This window comes from Centruroides vittatus, unplaced genomic scaffold (genome assembly GCF_030686945.1).
Source record: "Centruroides vittatus isolate TY-2023 unplaced genomic scaffold, ASM3068694v2 scaffold_386, whole genome shotgun sequence".
In the NCBI taxonomy this organism is placed as follows: Eukaryota; Metazoa; Arthropoda; class Arachnida; order Scorpiones; family Buthidae; genus Centruroides; species Centruroides vittatus.
In genome coordinates this window covers 6,515,795-6,537,144 of record NW_027122706.1, presented here as the reverse complement: position 1 = coordinate 6,537,144, position 21,350 = coordinate 6,515,795, and the positions used below count along the sequence as shown (strand labels likewise).

The following is a 21,350-nucleotide window of genomic DNA, read 5'->3' as shown; positions in this document are numbered from 1 at the left end:
AACATAAAGGACTTCTATATCTATCACATTTATCTATTCTTGATGAAAGTATTTTTTAAATAAGATGGAAGTATTTAAAATTTTTAATTTTATGTATAAAATATTGATATTATTATATTTAATATAAATAAATCACTGATTTGTACATTGAGAGAGCCTAGATTCCTCTTAGAGAAAAATACTGTAGGAAACAAAATATTTTTCTTTTCTGAGCACGGAAATGCCGTTTAAAGGCCTAGTTCCTATTATGAGAAAATTTTGCAAGTGTAAACTTCAAAAACCAAAAACAGAAAATAAAGAAATATTGTATTTACATGTCAATTCCATTTTTCAAAAATGTAGATTGTCTAGAGTGACATCTAATATTTTGTGCCATTAAAATGATGTTAGAATTCCAAGATAGATAATGATATGGATGGTTGATGGCAAATTTCTAGTAATTCTTGATGACAAAATTCCATTGCAGAATTTTGTCATAAGTTAAACATAAAACATTAGTTTAATTGTATTATATAGCAGGGGTGTCCAGACTTTTTGCTGTAAGAGCCCTAGTTACCTACCTGAAAATATTGGGAGCCATACGTTAAGTTCTTGGTATTAAAAAAAATAAAAATTTCAGAATCATAATGTACTTATTTTGACAATTAAAGTAAGCTGTTTTTATATAATTATTATATTTTTTTATTTACTCTTTGCTAGTTGAAGGTTTACGAATTTGTAACGTCAAAATTTTAAAAAATGACAAATATTTTTTATTTATTAGTTGAGCAACAATTAAGCTTTTGAAGAGTGGCATGCGGCTTGCGAGCCACAGTTTGGGCATCGTTGTTATATAGTAACAGTCCCATCCTGATTGCCTTTGGTAATCCAAACCCAGCATTTCACATTACTTCATGATATACTCATATCTGTATTACAAAAAATCTAAGAATAATCAATGAAAAGATAAAATAATAATAAAAAATTATTTAAAATAATGGAGAGCAAATTAATAAAAAATAAATTTAAAATAAGCAGTTCAAGCTTAAATTAATTGTCCAGTTGACATCGTGATGTTCTAAGGTGCTGAGGGTAACATTTTGATGTCTTGTAAGATCTAAAATATATAACATTTTAGAGATATCAGATTTTTCAGGTAATACATTCAAATCCTCTTTTAAAAGCACTATTTTATTTTTTGTAATAATTCTGCTTCTACTCAAACATTTCTTATCGGTCAGTGAGATCAATATGGTATTATTATATTATATGCAAAGTAAAGTCAAAAATAAACCAAACTTTTGGCATAGGTTTTATTATATGACACACAAATTCTTACATCACACTATCTTTGAAGTAAGTACCTTCTGTACCTACACACTTCTACTAGCATCTAGGTATATAACTTATGAAATCAGTCCTGGAAGCCATGTCTTTTATGCTTTGTTGCTACAGTTTCCTCTCTGTTGCTTATTGGAATTTGCACTTCTCCAACTTCTCTCTTATTTTAGGAACAAAATAAAGAAAGAAGTTGAAGGAATGCAAAACTCCTATAAAAGATTGTGGAGCAGAATTAAAGGAGTAAGATCAAGAAAATATTTTCCTATGCCTTTCTTGCTGATAAACCACTAACAGAAAAGACCAATGAAAGTCCCAGAAGCTAGAGCCTTTAAAATAATCACAAAAAAAGGTCCAGTATCATTTTGACAAATGTCATGGATGCATACAGAATTGTGTAACTGCAGAAGATGGCCACTTTGAAGATGGCCTCAAAAAGTTCACATAGAGTTATTTTGGGGGGCTATATCTCATGAAGTGTCACTCGTAGAGGTATGGTTCCTTTGACATTTTTGTTGCTACGAGTATGTTCTGCAACTCTGTTAAGGTCCCAAACAGAGCTTGAAGTGAGCCCAGTATTTTCTTTACCATTCTCAAGCATTGCCAATGCTTAGGTTAGTTCTTCATAAAATTCGAATAAATACTTATAATTGCTGATGTAATATTCAGAATTTTTAACTATACACACTCAGAATATCTTTTAAAAATGTTCCAAAACGCATGCATCGATAAAGGTCATTAAATATGACCGAAAACGTTCGAATCTAGTAATAAATACGGCTACAGTTTTACGAGGTGTTCTGAGTGTGTACAGTGATTAAGAAATGCAGTCTACGAGAAGACAGAATTTTTAAATACAAATTCATCAATTTGCCGCTTAACGGAATTTTTATATCATTCGAGAGAGAAGCAAAGAAAGAATATAAAAAAGTAAAATTCAATTAAAATTAAATCAATTTACCTTTCCCGCTAGCAGACGCCATTACATAACAATAAAATGAATATGACGTGAGATTTTGCGATAAGAGTTTTTACACACGAGATGGCGTTTTGTTCCATAAAAAACTAAAGCGCTAAATATAGAAAGAAAAGGACTGTCCATAAATTACGTCCACATTCTTCTTGAAATTTTTACTCCCTCTCCTTCCCACGTCCCAGTTTGTCCAAGTTTCAGTAATCCCTCCCCCCTTTGGACGTCCAACAAAACTCGACCCCCCTTAAAAACTTTATCACTTTATGAATGATATAGATACCATAAGTAGAAACGAAACATGCAAGAAATTCTGAAATAAATATAATAAAATGCATAAACTGCATACAATTTAATGAAATAAATGGATGTCCAATAAAACTCAACCCCTCGGTCAGCCCCTAATGCAATCTAACAGTCGTCTGCTGGAAAAATCTCCATTTTCGACGGAAGTTGCCATGGAATGCTTAAAATAACGTTAATTTTTAAGATTTAGAATTTTTTCTACTAAAAGTAGAAGTAGAAGTTTATTTATCAATTCTAATAAACTTTAAAATGCAATACAGTAAGTCCTCTACTTACGAACTTAATCCGTTCGTGGCGGTCGTTCGCAAGTCGAAAAGTTCGTAACTCTAAAAGACGATGTTTGGCGCAAAAACTCAAATACAACGTTGTTTTTACAATTATGTAATGTTTAGGCTACTTGAATAATGTTGAATTAAGATTGTTAAAGGGAAGTATAAATTCAAATCAATCACATGTACTGTACTGTACATTATTTATTAAAATTACACATTTAAAACAACTACAAATGTACTGTAAATGTTTTTAACGTAAAACTTCAAAAATAAACTTGACTGTACAGTGTACATAAAAAATAACCAACTGCACTTTAATAGTAAACAAACGACACCACACACGACTACAGTCCAAACTCAAATAAGAGCCTCTCACCTACCTCTCACGCCCATGTTAACCCGCCATCTGTCGGCTTTGTTCGTAACTTCGAAAGTTCGTAAGTCGAATGTTCGTAAGTAGAGGACTGCCTGTATAATAAACTTTATAAAGGTCGAGTTGATTCAGAATTCTATTTTCCCAGACATAAGATGATTCATAACGTACAACAATTAATATCGTTAATTGTGCTTAATATAGTAATAAATATATTTTATTCTAAGAATTCAGAATAAGTTTCTTTATAAATAAGTTATTTTTAAAAAAAATTTGTATTTATTCCGGGCGAATCTAGGTTTTCGGGGCCTAGGGCTTATTAAAGTCCAATGGAGTCCCATTTTTTATTGGACTAAGAATCTTCAAATTGGGGTTTAAAATTTATTTTTAATAACATCAAAATCAGAGTTGAGATATATTTATTTATGAAATGGTATTCAATGACAAACTTTATATCTTATATGAAAAAACATAAGAAATAAACAAATATTTACATTGATTAATTACTGACCAATTACGTTACAAAGATTACAATAAAACAAATAATATTAATAATATAATAATAATGATAATTTATAGTATTAACTATTTTTTACTATACGATAAATGCTTATTGTTAATGAAAAAGTATTAAAAATTTATGATGACAATTAAATTTTTGTGGGTCCTTGACACTTGGGGGTTCAGTGTTTAAGCCCTATTAGTCCCTATGTAGATCCCCCCTGCATTTATTATTAACATAACATCGATGAAGGTTAATCTATCTATTTGTATTATTTATATTAAAATTCTTGTTTGTTTTCTAGAGGTAATCTCGGAATCTACTGAACCGATTTTTAAATTGTTTTTCTTTATTAGAAAGCTTATTCCTTTCGGATGAACATAGGCTATATACTATTTTCATACTAAAATAGGAAAATGCACGAGAACAATGTTTTTACCGGGGCATTTGTCTGGCTTTGTCGTTTGCCTGCTCCATTCAAGGTCAATCCCCTTCGCCATTCAGTGGACTTTTTTAAACTTATTATTATCATCTTACATTTTCGCATATTATTATCATTTTTACATATTATCATCATCCATCAAGATGCATCCTGTAAGATGATGCAGGAAAGCAGATTAAGATGGTTCGGACTAGGTTCCTCATTTCCCGGTCTTTTGCTTGTCCCGGAATTCCGGGATAAAAGTAAACTGTTTCCCGGGATAGAATTAATTATTTTTAAGATATAAAAAATTTCTTGAAATCAAATGATATAATTATTCTTCATTTTTTAAAGTAATTTAATACGTTCTGAAACCTCCAAAATCATATTAATAATGTGGTGTAAGTTATTTATTAAAAATTATATCTGAATTACGTAGAGATTTTCATAAATAGAAAAAATTTATTAAAGTTTGCTAGAAACTGCATACATCAACAACAATAAAACGCTTTGAACTGAGTTTAAAATTTTTAAAAAATGAACTTGGATCAAACTTCTAAGTTAGAAGGTAATTTTCGTTTTTTAAATAAAACATAATACAAAATATTATTGTAAATTTTTATAATAAGATTTTAAAAAGCAAAGATGGCCAATACTCCGATCATTCAATTTGATTCTTATTTTAGTAATGAAAAGTCCTGCTACCGAGAATGCCCTTTTCGATTTAATTGATATGAGTGGAATCGTGTTTAATGCATTTAAGAGAAAACAGATGTTATGTGTTTTTTCACCCATAGCCTGGAAGATTTCTAGTTCGTTTTCGAGATGCGTTGCAGTACTTCTTTTGCTCTCTACTATTCTTGATTTGTCTGCCTCGGCTGCTTTAATAGCAGCATCAAGCTTATAGCCCGATAATTCGGCAATTCGTTATGAAGAAAAACTTCATACTTGCAGACTTCATACTCGTTTATATCCTTGCCCAGTTTGCACAACCTGGCGTTACAGCTACACAGTTATTGAAGCTGCTGGGCATGGTTAAAAATTAAGACAGCATAAGCACAATTATTCCAGAATTACAGGTTCTGACAAATAAAGAATTTTCAGAGTCCTGCCACGAATAAGCTACATATTGATTATTGACCATTTGTGACATGCCATAACGAGCAAAAATTTAAAAAACTAATAAGTAGGTTTAAAATTAATAAATACAAATGTATTCTGACAGATTATACTTTCTATTTGCATAATTTTTCTCAACCTTAACACAAAATAAAAATAAAACAAGTGAACTTTTAAGAAATTTGCGGGATTTCCCTGGTTAAAAAAACAACCGGAATCCCGGGACCCCGTTTGAGAAATCCTAGTTCGGACGTGGAGAGAAGTGAGGATTATGTTGGAAAGAGGATTAGGAAGTCGGAAGTGGGGAAGATCAAAGCAGAAATAGAGAGACACGGTGGCAGAGGATTTGGGAGAGATGGAATGGATGCCCTGGATAGAGAAGTGGAGAAGACAAATTAAAGATCGGAATGATGACCCCATGTAAACACGGGAAAAAGCAAAGACGAAGAAGATGATTTAATTATTATGCCTTTGTGTCCTTTGTCTTAATTTAAACTTATGTCGTCTACTAGTAGTTTAAGTGAAAGAGAACAATCAATGAAGAATTTGTATGGAATTTATTCGGTTAATATTGACTTTGAATATGCTTGGAATTATGAAGGTGTTTAAAAACCCAGAATTTTAAATGCCTTTTAAATGTCCGCTGATGAGGGACAGACAGGTCCGAAACACAATGTTAAAATGTATGTGTACAGGTGAATTAAATAAACAATATTATTTCTGATCCGTAAGACTTAATTTCTGCATCCATAAATCCAGTATAACAGGTCCTGTTAATTGATAAAGTATCAGTAGACGACATAAGTTTAAAAGAAGAAAATTTGATAAAGAAAATTTGATAGAACTGTGAGTTAGTTTTATATAATTGTATATTAATTTTACAAATACTTATTTCATAATGAAATTTATACTAATATTGAAAGAAATAACTTAAAAAATAGCAAGTTGAGATCAGATTAATTAATTTATATATTTTCTTCAGTACCTTTGTCATCTGATGTTTCTGCCTCTATCGATTCATCATATGGCTGATTATGCAAAATTGTTACCTGAAAATATAAATTTGAAACCTCAACAAATAAAAATGTATTTTAAATTTTTAATCAAAATATAGTTAAGAAATTATTAAATCATTCAACATAAAATTATCAATTTTCTAAGCATTCCTTTTATTTATTTATTTTAATATAACTGAATAAAATAAACAGATTTAAAAAGCATTCAAGGTAAAATAATGTATTATCATCTGATGAACTTAGAAATGAACTTTTAGATATTTTATGACAAAAAACAGAGCATGTCTACTTATAAATTATAAGATTACTTCAGTTTATTCATTTATTTGAATGATGAAATACTGATTTTTCAATAATGTTTACTTTTTCTAAAATGTTTTATGTTAATTTATTCAGTTTAGATTGCGCAATTTTTTAGTAAATTCATTGCTGAAGATGTCTGATTAATCTTCAGATATAAATTTACTAAATAATAAAAAACACTTGTGTATATCTGTTACAAATAAAGCATTTGATTATCAATATTGTCGATTATATGAAACTCATATTATCTTAAGAGAGAAACTTTTACAAAAGATGAAGTTATAGACGTTTTATTTTGCTGCTGGCGCTTTCGAAGCAATAATGGGCGTCGTCCTCAGACAGACACAGATTCGAACTAAACTTTTCAAGCAGATTTTTAAATCGGAAAAAAAAAATGGAACGGCATTAACCGTTTAGAACATAACTACATTTAGAACAAGAAATGTGTTCCTGTTTTAAATGTACTCCTGGAATCCACTCTTCCAGAGTTGTCAGGGAGATTGTAGGCCAGCTCACAATGAATGCGATCGTATGGGAAGAGATGGGGACACACCATTGCAGAAATTTTTCGATCGCCCGGGATCGCCTCGTAGTAGGAGGCTGTAGGCTGACACTTGAACCGCCTCGACATACAGACATATGGTGTCTATAGATGGCTGGGTTGGGCGTTAAGAAGCGTATGCAGAACACAGTTTAAGAAAGAATATGAAGAGCTACTTATGACATATAATAACGTATATTTTAATACAATACAGAAAACATTACAAAACAAAGAACACTAAACAAATCATCTTGATACTAATTATTAAACGGATATTAATCGTCTTGAAGCGGACACGTCGTTGCTTCTTCTTTTTCTAACTCTAACGGTCCGTCTTTTTCCCCCCTGTGCAGGATGCCTGTGCACGACATCGTACTCGACCAAGTCATATCAGCGTGGGGGTCGGGCACCATATATATATATATATCTGAATTCGATATCTGAATTCGATATCTGAATTCAGATATCGAATTCAGATAATATGCAAAGTCCAAAATATTGTAGTTCGATAATGTAGCTCGACTAACTTACGGAGTTAGAACCCATATATATATATATATATATATATATATGCCTACCTAATATATATATCTAAACCTAATATACATATCGCCTTTAGGTAGGCTTACCAGACGTCCCGTTTTAAAGATGTTGTCCCAGCGTCCCGGCCAGTTTGCCATTTTGTCCCGGTTATTTGGTAAAATTTAAAAAGTGCCGAATATACAAGAATTTTACGTAAAATTAATGCAGCCTCGAATAAAATAGCGATTTGTAATGACCCCTCTGTTAGGCTGCGACTCCACTAGCCGTAAAAGGACCGTAAAACCCCTCACCGTAAAAGCTTTTAATCACGTGACCATGATATTTTACGCCTGAGCAGGTCGTAAAACCAACGTAAAAGCGAGTTGAGCAGTGTTCAACTCGCTTTTAGGCGTAAAATATCATGGTCACGTGATTAAAAGCTTTTACGGTGAGGGGTTTTACGGTCCTTTTACGGCTAGTGGAGTCGCGGCCTTACACTCACTGTTACCAATCTAAATATTTCGTATCTAGATCTAAGTACTTTTAATGTCTAGCCCCTTTCCCCAAAATTTATAGCATATGGCCTAATGAATTTAGATGTTTTATTTTTTAGAATTTATAATAGCACGTAGCCTATGAGATCCAGATATTTTTATTTTATTTTTTTAGATATTTTGTTTCAATTAGAATTAGCAATACTGAAACTTACACTGGCCACGTCATTGCTGCGCATGTAATATCTTAAGCTGGTCAGCATTTGAGATTATTTCGTACTGTACAGTACGAAATAATCGCAGTACATTAAATTCATTTAATCTCTAAAATGCCAAAAAGAAACCGTGTATTTACTGATGATTAGAAAAAAAAACTGTGATCGTATTGACCAAGTGAAATATAAACTGTGATTTTTAGAATTTTCAGTGACTCATGGTGGGAATTCAGACATTAAAAATCACTTGAAATGTGCGAAACATAAGGCAAGCAATAGGAACTTCCTCAAATGTATTGTCGTATTTTAAATGTACGATTTAAATGACAAAGAATTTTTAAAAAAGTTCACACTAGTGATAAATATTAATAATAATATATGTTTAGTTCAGTTATTAAAAATTGCTTTTAACTCGTTGTTTTTGTTAACAATTACTTTATTTAGCCTATTCAATCATAGGTACTTATCCTAGTAGACTTAATTTCTGTTGCAAGTATTTTTTCAAAATTGTCCCAGTTTGAGAAAAAAATATGCTAAGCCTACCTTTAGGAAACAATGAAAATTTTCAAAGCTATGTACGAAATATCGGACGGCAGTTGGGATATCAGACGAAATGCAATGCCTACAATTAGTCTGATCGTGTAATTCCACGGGGTTAGGAAATTATAGTCCGTGTATATGCCGCTTATAAAGTTGGTAATAATATCCTAAGTCAGCTAGTTGGATGGCCGAGATAGTAGAGCATCAGCCTCCCAATCTTGTGGTCCTGGGATTAAATCCGAATCTAGTCAAGAAATTTTTCGAGGAATAATTTCCCTCCCGGATTTGTTGGGCTCTGTCTGTCATCGCCCATTATGAGCCTAGCCAAATACACGATGGGCTTTTTTTTTTTAACTCTTTCTATCCTGTGGGCACTAAGAGGGCCTCTTTTTGCAATCCCATTATAGATGCGGTTAGGCCCACAATTGGGCGGCCGGGTGGTGAGGGACGGAATCCGACATAGCCGAACAGACCACCCCTGAAAAATTCCTGGAAATTATTTGACCCGTCCAGATTCGATCCAGAGCGGTAGGCTGCCACCTTGACCGCTCGCCGTCATACACGATGGGCTTGAAAAAAGGTCTTCTTAGTGCCAAAAGACGGAAAGAATCTTCTCGTAGACTGCATTTCTTAATAACTATACACACTCAGAACACCTTGTAAAATTGCAGCCGTATTTATTGCTAGATTCGAACGTTTTCGGTCATATTTAATGACCTTTATCGATGCATGCGTTTTGGAACATTTTTAAAAGATATTCTAGGTAAAATATCTTAAAAACGTACCAAAACGCTTGCATCGTTAATACAAATTCTCTAAGAATTCGATTTTCGGTTATTCTTGATAAAGGTCATTAAATATGACCGAAAACGTTCGAATCTAGTAATAAATACGGCTGCAATTTTACAAGGTGTTCTGTTTGTGTATAGACGGAAATATAAGAAAAATATATCCTAACGGTTAACCTGATTGTCATTCATTAATTTAATAAAAATTATTTTTAGCAATTATAAATAAGTAACTTTTAAATTTAAAGAAAAAATTAAATTTTAAATTATTGAAGATTGCGAATCATAGACGGCGCGCTTAGTATTTAAATATGGTGGTGGTTCTGTTAAGTTCTAGTCGCTTTTGTTCCAAATTCGAGTAAATATTCTTATTTCTATTTTATTTTTGACCTAGCGATATGTTACATAACTCACTGTTCATAATAGAACATAATTATTTATATCTATTTTAAGCTGAAATGCAGATTTATCCGAAAATCGATATTTGCTTCGAAAAAGTGGTTTGTGCTAACCGTTAAAATTGATCTCTAAAAATGATTTTTATAACTAATAATTATTTAGCTTACATTTGTCGTTTCTGATGTTTCATCTTCAACATTATCCATTTTGATTAACGCTACTAATACTACAACACTATAATCTATTCGTATAATGTGCACGTTCTACAATTTGTTTACACTAGTACCGGTCCTAATGTTCTATTCAGCGCCACCTGTTTTCTGATAATTTGCTACATAATTATTTTATGAGCTGTCATATTTACATTTTTATTATTGAATATTTATTTTAAAATAATACTTTTAATAATTAATATTAAAGAATTTTAATAATCATTAACTCATTTATAATATAGTTTTATTTTCTTACTTTTGACTCTCCTCCCCCTGAGGGCAGTAGGAAGCCCTTTTAATTCTACGCAACTACTAGTTCTGTTATTTTATGCGCTGGCCGCTGGTTAGAGAATATTATTAAATAAATTATGTAATTCAATCTTTTATTATTAAAAAAATTCTTGGCTTTTGTTCTATTATTTTTGGGTGTACTATAGATTACCACCTATGGAATTTCAGGACTTTGATAATATATTTGAACTCAGGGGACCGAGACGAGTTCAACGGTACCCTATTTTTGGACCGGAGACGAAAAATAAAAAAGTTATCATACTTTTTTAATGCTCTCTCGCAGACGGCACCATAGTTGCTAGTACTGTCATCTTGCGGTAAAGTCTGTAAACCATGACGTCGGACTACGGTCATCTCCAAGAGGGTTAGTTGGTCATGGGTTCATGCTTTGACAAAATCAGCAAAACTACGTGATCAGCCTACATGCAATTTTCCGGGTTTTCTTCACATTTGTAGCACTTAAATAGGGGCAGTTTCCCAAAGAAAGACCTCCGAGAAGTAATCCCCTCGGCAGATCGCCCACGTTTCGCGTTCCCGTATACAAACAACACACCAATCGATATGTAACTCAAACATAATATGCAGAAAAATTTTAATAGATATAAAAGTCGTATTTACAAGTAATTCAGGAATAAAATTATTGAATAAATAGTTTCATATCGCCAAACAAGAGCTTAAAATCTGTTCACGACAAATTAACACGAATTTGGTCTATCGATTCATTTGATTGCTATTAAATGAAATTTTTATGTCGGAATATGAAAAACAGTAAACAAAATTATTCAAAATTGCATATTCCACAATGATGATTAATAATTTCCTTCCGGATACTTTAAATTTGAATTAAAAATACACAGAATGCAAATAATACAAAATTTCTTTTTTATTATACTGTATATTCATCTATAAATACAAATATAGCAGGTTCAAAATTTATGATTTTGACAACTTTAGAAAGACTGTAAAATCAGTTCATTGGCCGATGTCCAAAAGTTCTGGAAAGAGAAGTTTGATGTTCTTGTGGCAATCAGACTCATCCAGGTCAGGAGAGAAGTCGTGCAGAAGACCCTCAATTCAGCCTGGAAGAAACTTGTTCCTGAATGGACCCAGGAAGAACCAGCTTGAGGATACAGATGTGGTGCAGGAGATCATCTCGATGGCCCGAGAATTGGAATTGGAGGTGGAGGATGTGGAGGAGCTCATTGAAGAACACCAAGAAAAGCTGACAACTGAAGAGCTCCAAGCACTTCTGGCCCAGGAACATGATGAAGCTCAAAGGGAAGCCTCATCTGATGATGAGGAGGAGGAGCAATCCACCAATTTCAACTGTTGCCATCAAGGACTTCCTTGTCAAATGGGAGAGGTTCAGGAGTTTACCAGCACTCACTATCCACAGCTGAGGCCAACAGGATCAATGATCTCTACAATGACATCCTTGCCCGTCATTTCTGACAGGTGTTGAAAAAGAGAGAAACAGACCACCTTGGACATGTTTTTCAAGAAGTCAGCTGCCAAAAAAAGAATGGAACAAGCCCCAGTAGCCTCTCCTGAATCTGACTCCGATTAAAAAACAATAAAAAGAGATCTGCTGCAATGTGTAAAAAGTGTTAAGAGTTAAGACTGCAAAACCGATATGTGGACGGGGAAGTGCCCCGTAGCATGCTCGGCAACACTGTACATAATGTTCTCATTTGTCTCGTGGGGGGCCCCCCGCTAGCTTCTTTTCACACTTTCCTATCTCCCTGTGTTTCCTCTTCTACCTAACTTCTTACTTTCCTAATTTCTTTTTTCCGTTTCCTACAGGGTTAAGTCTGTGTTATAACGGATAGCCCTTCTTATCTCTAACATCAAATCAAATGTGTAAAAAGTGTGTGTCTGTATGAGTGTGAAAAAAGTGTTCCTCACATTATCTGACTACCCAGCATAATTGGTGACTGCTCCATTTTCATTTTTTTTTTTTTTTTTTTTTTTTTATGATACAGTACGGGTTATTTTATGCTGCGGAACGAATGAGTTGTTTTAACATGTATTTCTATGGGAAAATGCGTTTCGTATAACGGACTTTTCACTTAACGGATGTGCACGTGAAACGGATTAAATACGTTATATGAGGCACCACTGTATTTTACAGATGTAAAAATCTAGTTTATTACATAATTCCAAACTTCACAAAGCATTGGTGTTACAAGAATTATACAATTTAATTAATACAGATTGTACCAAAAATAAGGTTTTAGTATGATGAAGTGAAAATAATAATCTAACTTCATTGCAGTCCAGTCAAAATTCATTTATGATACTCTTGTTTAACATTTAATTGCATAAAAGAAGTACAATGTATTTTTTGTGATCTATTTTTGTATGTAAATCTTTAAATGTTATTTTTTGTTTTTATATTACAAATTTACTTAAGAAATGAACTTAGACAAGACATACACCACATATATTTAGTGAACATGAAAGTAAAAATCAGTTTATGATGTTAAAATATGATTAAAACTTTAATAGAAATAAATTATTGCACCAACTTGGAAATAAAATTACTAAATATTACATATATGTAATTACATATATTCACAAAATTGTGGAAATAAAATTGTAAAAATAATAATAATAATAAGCAGAAATTAACACTTTCAGGAAGAGCTGCACATAACTCAAAAAGAGCCGCATTTGCCCACGTCTGTCTCATAACTTCAAAAAAAATTCTTTAAAACATTAATTCTTTTTTATTCATTGTTGATATAAAGTTAAAAAAGGAGATCAACTTGCAAAGAACTTTTATTTACATTAATAAACCTCTTTAGTGCATTTTGCCTATGGAAGGCCTCTTCAGTAGGTCCAATCATACACAGTTCATGCTCCGACAAAAACTTAAGAGAAGCCACTTATATAATTTACAAAGAATTCCCAGCATTCCGCTGTTAACATTCTCGTATTCAAATTTACATTGTTGTCTTGCATAATTATAGCAAAATGTTCTTTTACTTTCTGTTTTACATTGTTTTTTTCTTTAAAGATAATTTTTAATTTATTAGTATTAATTTGACAATTATTAGTATTACAGTGTTGGAAGATAGGAGAACAACTAATTTTTAACCTTACGGCAGCCAGATGTTCCGATAATCTAATCTTTCAGCCTTCGTTTCGTTTCAATGTAAAAACTAGGGTTGTTGCATGTACAATACATTCTTTCGATAAACGACACCTTCTTCTAATATATTTTTTTTAGTGCTTCTTATAATCATCATATTTGATGACAGGTTATTTTGAGATGGAGCTAATCGGATTAATCTTTATAAAAAATAAAAGGTATTTGGTTAAAAAATTTATTATATGTATGGAAATGATACGTACTGTTTTATTCTTTGTTATTGTTTAACTTTATATCTAATTTTTAAATATCTGTTGTACCAGTCATTGAATAATCTCTTTGGGTATTCATTTAGGATATATTTTCTGTGTGTCTCTCCAATTTCTTTCTTTCTTTCTTTCATCTATATTTGTTATTCTAGAAAAAAAATCTTTGTCATTTCCATTAAATATATATTATATTTTTGTTTTAAAGGACAGTACGATTTAAAATTAATAACTTTTTTCGTATTACGTGGTTTTTGAAATTTTAAAAGATTTAAAGATCATTTAAAATATTGTATTGTTATATCTAAATAATTTAACTGGTTATTTAATTCATGTTTCCGAGTAAATTTAATATTTGAGTTGATTTTATTAGCTTGCTCCAAAATTTGCAAATGCACTATCATATATAATCAAAACGTCATCGACGTACCTTGCAAAAAACTTTATGCTATTTAACGTTGATAAAACCTTGTCCACATCCAACATATAAATCTCAGCTAACTTTGGTCCTATTACGGAACCCATAGAGATGCCATCGGTTTGACGGTAGAAATTTTCGTTTACTGTAAAGTAATTATCTAATGTAAAGGTAATTAAATCTCGCAAATAATCAGACACCATACTTTGAATAAACTTTCTACAATCATATTTTTAGTAATGGAAGGATACATAGGTATTATATCCAAGCTCATTATTTTATAGTTTAGCAAAATTTCTCCTTTTTGTGGTCTTGATATTAAAATCATCGGCATTTTTAACTGTATATTCTGAATTTGTTATGTTTTGTAATAGCTTTTTAATAAACATTCCTAAATTATATAACAGTGTAAATCTAAAGTCTATAATCGACCTGCATTGATTCTGTTTATGTGTTTTAATTCTAACATTTAATTTTGGAATTCTTACGTTTTCCTTTGAGAGAATTTCTTTACTTTGATGAGCCTAATACATTTCGAAATAAATTAATATTTTTAAATTTTATGTCCCACTCTCAATATTATGGTCTTTTCAGTTGAAAAAAGTTTATTCATTCATTTGGTAGAGCTAGCAAGAAAGTTCTAATTTAATGATGATGCGGGACACAAAGAGTTAGTTTGAGTAAAGAGTAACTCGAGTAAAAAGGCCGACGGGAGATTCCATATCTTTACTCCAGCGGGCCTAAGAGAAAGGCGACACAGAGAGCCCTTTCTGCTTCCACTGGAGTACATTACCGAAGTTTACTTAATCGCAATTTTTTCGCGAAATCTCAAAGAAACGCGGAACTTTCGAACAAATTTACGCTTAACAATAACCACATACAATAGAAAAAGCCATACATACAATACATTCTAACAATTCATTGTGTATTGTTATAATATATTGTTTAAAACGTGTGACGCTGTCATATTTTTACGTCTCTTGTTACGTAATAACATTAATCGGTTTGAAATATTTCAGAAAGGATTATTTTATTAAAATAATATTCATTAGAAACAGGATTACTTTTAGTTTTTCAAGTTAAAATAATGCATTTTTTTCCTAATACTGTAAATAAAATTATAGAAATGTCGAATCATTCATTTATTCTAAAGTAATGTTATCTGTATTTTTGAAAATCCAAAGAGCAATTTGTAACAATTGTGGCCCTTTGCACCCTAAGATAATGAATGCAACCAGTAGTCGAGGCAACTTATAATAGGCCTATACAGACTGTATTTCAACCGATGTTCTACTAGTAAAAAATTTCACTAGAATGCACTAAACGTTGAACATTTCTACGTTGAACTTTAACCAAAAACATACCTTGCAGTCTATACATGTCCAACGCAGAATTATCATTACTTTAACAATTAAAATTGTACATGGAATTTTCATGATTGTACTCAACATAAATTTTTACCAACCAAGTATCTTACTCAGCTCCTTAAATAATACATCATTCAACACCTGATGCTGAGAAAACGTTTATTAAAGAAACATTAACGTTTTCGACCTAATATGATAGGCCATCTTCAGATGCAAGTATTCTCGAACGTATTTTAACTAAATATTTAAACATCAGAACGTTCGAACACTTTTACAATTTAAATTTAAAACCAAAATACTGGATAAATTAACAAATAAATCTTATATATAAAATTCTCGTGTCACAATGTTAGTTACCTTACTCCTCCGAAACGGCTTTACCGATTTTTACCAAATTTTATATGCATACTCAGTAGGTCTGAGAATCGGCTACTATCTATTTTTCATACCCCTACACCATTTCCTTCCTTTCAAAAATATATTTATATATGGATTAAGGCTTTTATGTCCAACAGATGGCGCTACCTTCCGACGACCTAAGTTTGCTTTTCTGTGAGGCATTCTGCTTTTCTGTGAGAATGGACTGAAGCAGATCATTTTCTCTCTATCTATATAAATAAAATATTTAATATAACGTATAATACGTATAATATAAGTATAACGTATAATATAAGTATAAATAAAATATAACGTTCGTTTGTTCCTACCGATTCCTTTGAAATTTTGACACAACGTTGCATTCGAATACGCACGTGTTTTTATATAATATACATGTCGAAATTCCCCCCAGTGGGGGGAGATGGACGGGATTAAGGCTTACCGTGAAGAACTCGGCTTCTATTATACTATTTTACATGCGGTTTTTTGCGTTTTTAATTGCGTTTTAATAGGTTACGTCAACAGAATATACACTAAAAAGGGATTTTTCGATATTCCCCAGCGGGAAAAGTGACGGGATTAAGGCTTACTGTGAAGAACTCGGCTTTTATTATACTATTTTAGATGCGTTTTTGATTGCGTTTTAATAGGGTACGTCAAGAGAATGTACACTAAGAAGGGATTTTTTGAAATTCCCCCACGGGGGAAGTGTTATACATTTTAAACATCAGAACGTTCGAACACTTTTGAGCAATTCAAATTTACAACCAAAATACCGGATAAAGTAACAAGTAATAATAAAATAAAACACATATACTAAATGAACTAATACAATAACGATGTAAATAATGTAATAAAATCAAAATAACTCAGTCCTGAGGATAGTCGCTTCATTCCATTTAACCACAGTATAGCACAAGCAGAGGACTCCAATAATATGTTAAAATTTAAAAAATGGCCTATTATTTTATAATTACTCAAAATTTTTTCGGACAAAGGGGAAGAAAGGGATTGATTGAGCTTCAGTAGATGTCCTCCCCTTCCTCTTGTCCGACTTGTCTTCAGCAACAGAGTTCAACTAATCACATTTCTGCGAATAATCAGGGGTAAATTCACGAGTCGGTTTTCCTTTTGCTATGAATTGAAGGGGAAAAAAACGGCAGATGTGTTTAACCTGGTAAACCAAAATGTTGTATTGAGAGGGATGCAGCGGCAAACTTGTATTAATGTTTGTACTGATGGCGCTCCATCCATGCAGGATCGAAAAAAAGACTTCGTGGTTTATGTATTACAAAAAATTCACAAGTTAAAATTGTACATTGCATGATTCACTGAGAAGTTTTAGTGTCAAAATCTCTACCTGGTGGTATTCTGAAGACGATGAACAACGCTGTGAATTACATAAAATCACATCCCCTACGTTGCAGACTTTTTTCTTTCCTTTGAGAAACTGTGAATTCTGATTTTAAATGTTTACTGCCTCATACAAAAGTGCACGCACGATTTATCTCTTTGTGACATGAAATAATATGTTTCTTCGATGCTGAAAATTCTAGATGTGAATTTCTTAACGAAGATACTTGGTGGCTGGAAGCATTTCTCAACGATCTTTTTGAGCAGTTGAACTTTTTAAATTTTTGAGTCTGCATGAAGCGAACGAAAATATCATTACAATTACAGGCAAATTAAAGTCTTTCACCGAAAAGTTAGAACTGTGAACCAGGAAAATTAAAAACTCGCAGCTTGATTGCTTCCAGAGTGTAGAGTCTTTTCCAAACAAATTTAAAATTTTGTTAGAATTGTGCAGAAGACGGTAGAAAAACTCTGTATCATTTTCTAAAGTACTTTCCATCACTTCATTATCAAATGTACGAGTGGGTCATCGATCCTTTTGCAACATACAACAGTACACGCCTGCTATTAACATTAACAGCAGGAAAAAATTTAATAGACTTAAAAAACGATCCTGTATACAAAGCCTCGTTTTCTGTACAGAATTTTAGAGCCAATATCCTCGATTAACTATTACATACATACATACAAGAAAGCCGTACACGAAGTGTTTAGTCGGCAGAAAAGAGGGTAAGGGAAAGGGGAGGGGAAGAAGGAGGGAGAGGAGATAGACAGTAGAGAAAGGTAGGATCCCTCTGAACGGCGTACATATGGCTACAGTAACCTCTATGTTTGATGTTTGCGACTTTGATTGGATTAACTACTACAGCCGTTAAATTTCTGTTGCCCTTTGTAACATTACGAATTAGGTTTCTCGGCGCTCATAAAATAAAAAAAAAAAAAAACAAACGGAAACGATTACAGATGGTAAATGAGGACTTACGTGTTTAATTATTTAATTTAGAGCCTTGTATTGACATGATTCTTTCTCAGAAACAATTGCATCCTTCTCATTAGTATTTGGTGTGCCGCGAATAAATTCTCCCTGCCCAGTGTGCCGTAAGATAAAAAAGTTTGGCAGACACTGCCGTATATGAATAAAACAAAATATTTCAGGAATTTTCTATGGAAAACAAATTTCTATTTAGATGTTAGATACGCAAAAACATCCGGAAAACTCCACGTGGCCGGCCCATTGGTGAGTCATACTCAATTCTTATTCTTGTGCAGACTCGGCGCGACTTTCTTGTCTTTTTCTCTCAAATTTTCTAGATTCTTTTCTCGGACCCTGAAAAGCCCTTGTTGGTGGACAGGATTAGTTACAGGGATCATCATAGGATCGCTTTTCAGGGAAGTTTACTTTCACCTGTTTATCCGATAGGTTTTATGGAGTACAGTACATTGTTCCATCTAACGCGACATAATTATTTTTTAAACAATTTTTCACTTCATTCTTATGTCCACACGAGTCATTAAATTCTCGATTATCCTACTCAGGCAAATTCTTCGGTATTGTTAAGGGGCTAATCTCACAATATACACTAATATAAATATTATTTTATCCATAATAAAATGGATAAAATAAAGTAAGAAATAGTGAAAGTGATTTACTGGTCTTTCTCTGTTTTTAAACTCTGTCGAAATCGGAATTAAAAAAGTGAATTTCACTTGTAGTTCTTGGGGTTTTTTAAAAGAAAATTTCTTAGAATTTATTAATTTCAAAATAACCAATTTATTATCTTATTTAAATAGAATACATTATCTGAAATTATTCTTTCAGTATGTAATGAATATTTTTATATAATAAAATTAAATTTTCTAGTGTTTGATTTTATATATTAATAGATAACTTTGCATAGAATGCTGACTTTGCATTTTATCCAAATTTTACATAATAACATTTATCCATACTTTGAGAAAAGCTTATTTTTCATATTAGGAAAAGAGACTAAATAAAGGAGAAATTTTTCAGAATAATTTTATTTCTCAATATTATACAAAAGATTGCATTACTTAACTCATTATGTTAATAATTTCAAGATAATATTTTATGGAATGGAAAATATAATTAAAACTCTAGAATAAACACTGCACATAGAACACTGTTAAATGTTTTATATTTTCATTAGAAAATAGTAGCTAAATTAAGAAAATTTCTGTATACTTCAAGTTTTCAAACTATCAAAAATTTGAAAACTTGAAATCTAGATCAGACTAGGGCCCTCTATAAACGGAGTATGGTCAACTGGGAGGTTAAAATATGATTGGCTACTGCCGATCACGTGGGCTGTGGACGCCATTATGAGGCCAGCTTCCGATCTGCTTATGACAAGTGAGTGTTAATCAGCTATTTATTACGATAAATAACAGGATTCGAAACTTTATATACCAGGTAGTTCCAATCTAAAATAGATTCTAAACATCAAGTTAGTTCTTACTTTGCTATACTGACGTTAGAAATTATTATTTTAGCCTTTAGATCTATCGATACATCTATATCGCTCTTAAAGCTACCACATAAAAATAGATCATGCCGGGTTGATCAGCCATTAATTGCTCAAAATAGAGCTCCTAAATTCAAACTGCATCGATTTCCAAGTGATAAAGCTAGGAAAAAAGCATTGGCGATTAAAGTAAACAGGCTGGATGAAAATAAGAAATTATGGATTCCTGAAAAACATGCATTACTTTGTCAGAATTTTTATGAGAAAGAATCAGAATTTTATGAGATAAGAATCAGAATTTTTATGAGAAAGGACTTCTGCTTTGCCTACCTATCTAATTGTACATTGCACATTAATAAACTAAAGCTAAAGAGTATTAAGTCTGTTAATACATTTTAACCTTTATAAGTATATTGGTTTAGTGATGTGAATATTTACAATGAACTCTCATAGGCTCATTTTGAGAAAGATCAGTGTGAGAATCACAGGAAGGATGGAAGAAGATTGCTGAAGCTTGATGCCGTCCTACACTTTTTTCTCACAGACCTGCACCTAAGAGAAGATGCTCTGAATCAAAAACAGGGCATAGAAACAATTGTGAGCGTATAGATCCGACCTTGGACCACAGTTATGCTACAAATTATCTCCTATGACATCTATGCAGCCCAGTACAGGTATATTTATAATATAAATTTAAAATATTCTTATTAAATATTCTATTTTTTTTATTGCATACTTTGATTCTTTTTGAAGAAAATGCTGAAGAATGTAAAAGCACGAATGAAGATGAAGACAATGAGACATCTGGTCCAGTATTTCAAGACTCCGGTAATCTTGTTAGCTAGCCACTGTCACCAAAATCAAAACAAATTAATGAATTGTAATCTCAATTGCATAATGCATTACATAGAGTTAAAAGAGTGCAGAAAAGAATAAGGATCTCTATGAAGAAATAAGAAAATTAAAGTCTAGAGTCAACACACAGAGTACAAACATAAAATTAATTTTCAATCCTGATCAAATAACAGCCCTTGGAAACGTGTCAACACGGAAAATAAAATGGCAAAATAATATAATAAGAAAGGCTCTGCAGTTAAAATTTGCTTGTGGAAGATCAGGCTATGGAATGTTAATTGAACAAGGCTTGCCTCTCCCCTCTTTACGGACATTGTAAAGACGATTACAGAACACCCCCTGTAACAGGGAAATTACCCTTTTTATTAATAAATGATTGATATTTAGTAATTATCTGCATTCCTTGCAAACAATGCAGAGAATTACTATTTGTTACTATGTTACACTATGTTACTTGAGTTTTTCTTGTTGAAAAATAAACTTTATTGATTTTTTTTAATAATTTTTGTCTTTAGTTATTATATTTTTAAATTTA

General features: G+C 32.0%; 1 protein-coding gene across 5 annotated transcripts in view; it reads right to left on the bottom strand.

The window, feature by feature from the left end:
• Positions 1 to 10,412, bottom strand: part of IFT46 (intraflagellar transport 46) — a 33,200-nt gene extending 22,788 nt beyond the window's left edge. For 4 of the 5 annotated variants that reach the window (XM_067286812.1, XM_067286813.1, XM_067286810.1 and 1 more), the window contains exons 1-2: positions 10,266 to 10,412; positions 6,266 to 6,329 (exon numbers count right to left, since the gene is read on the bottom strand). In XM_067286812.1, coding sequence (XP_067142913.1) covers positions 6,266 to 6,329; positions 10,266 to 10,304 — 103 coding nt within the window. In that variant the 5' untranslated portion in view covers positions 10,305 to 10,412. Of the gene's footprint in view, positions 1 to 2,278; positions 2,333 to 6,265; positions 6,330 to 10,265 lie in introns of those variants that run through there. The other variant, XM_067286811.1, reaches the window with a different exon arrangement.
• Between the last annotated feature and the right edge of the window lie 10,938 nt (positions 10,413 to 21,350).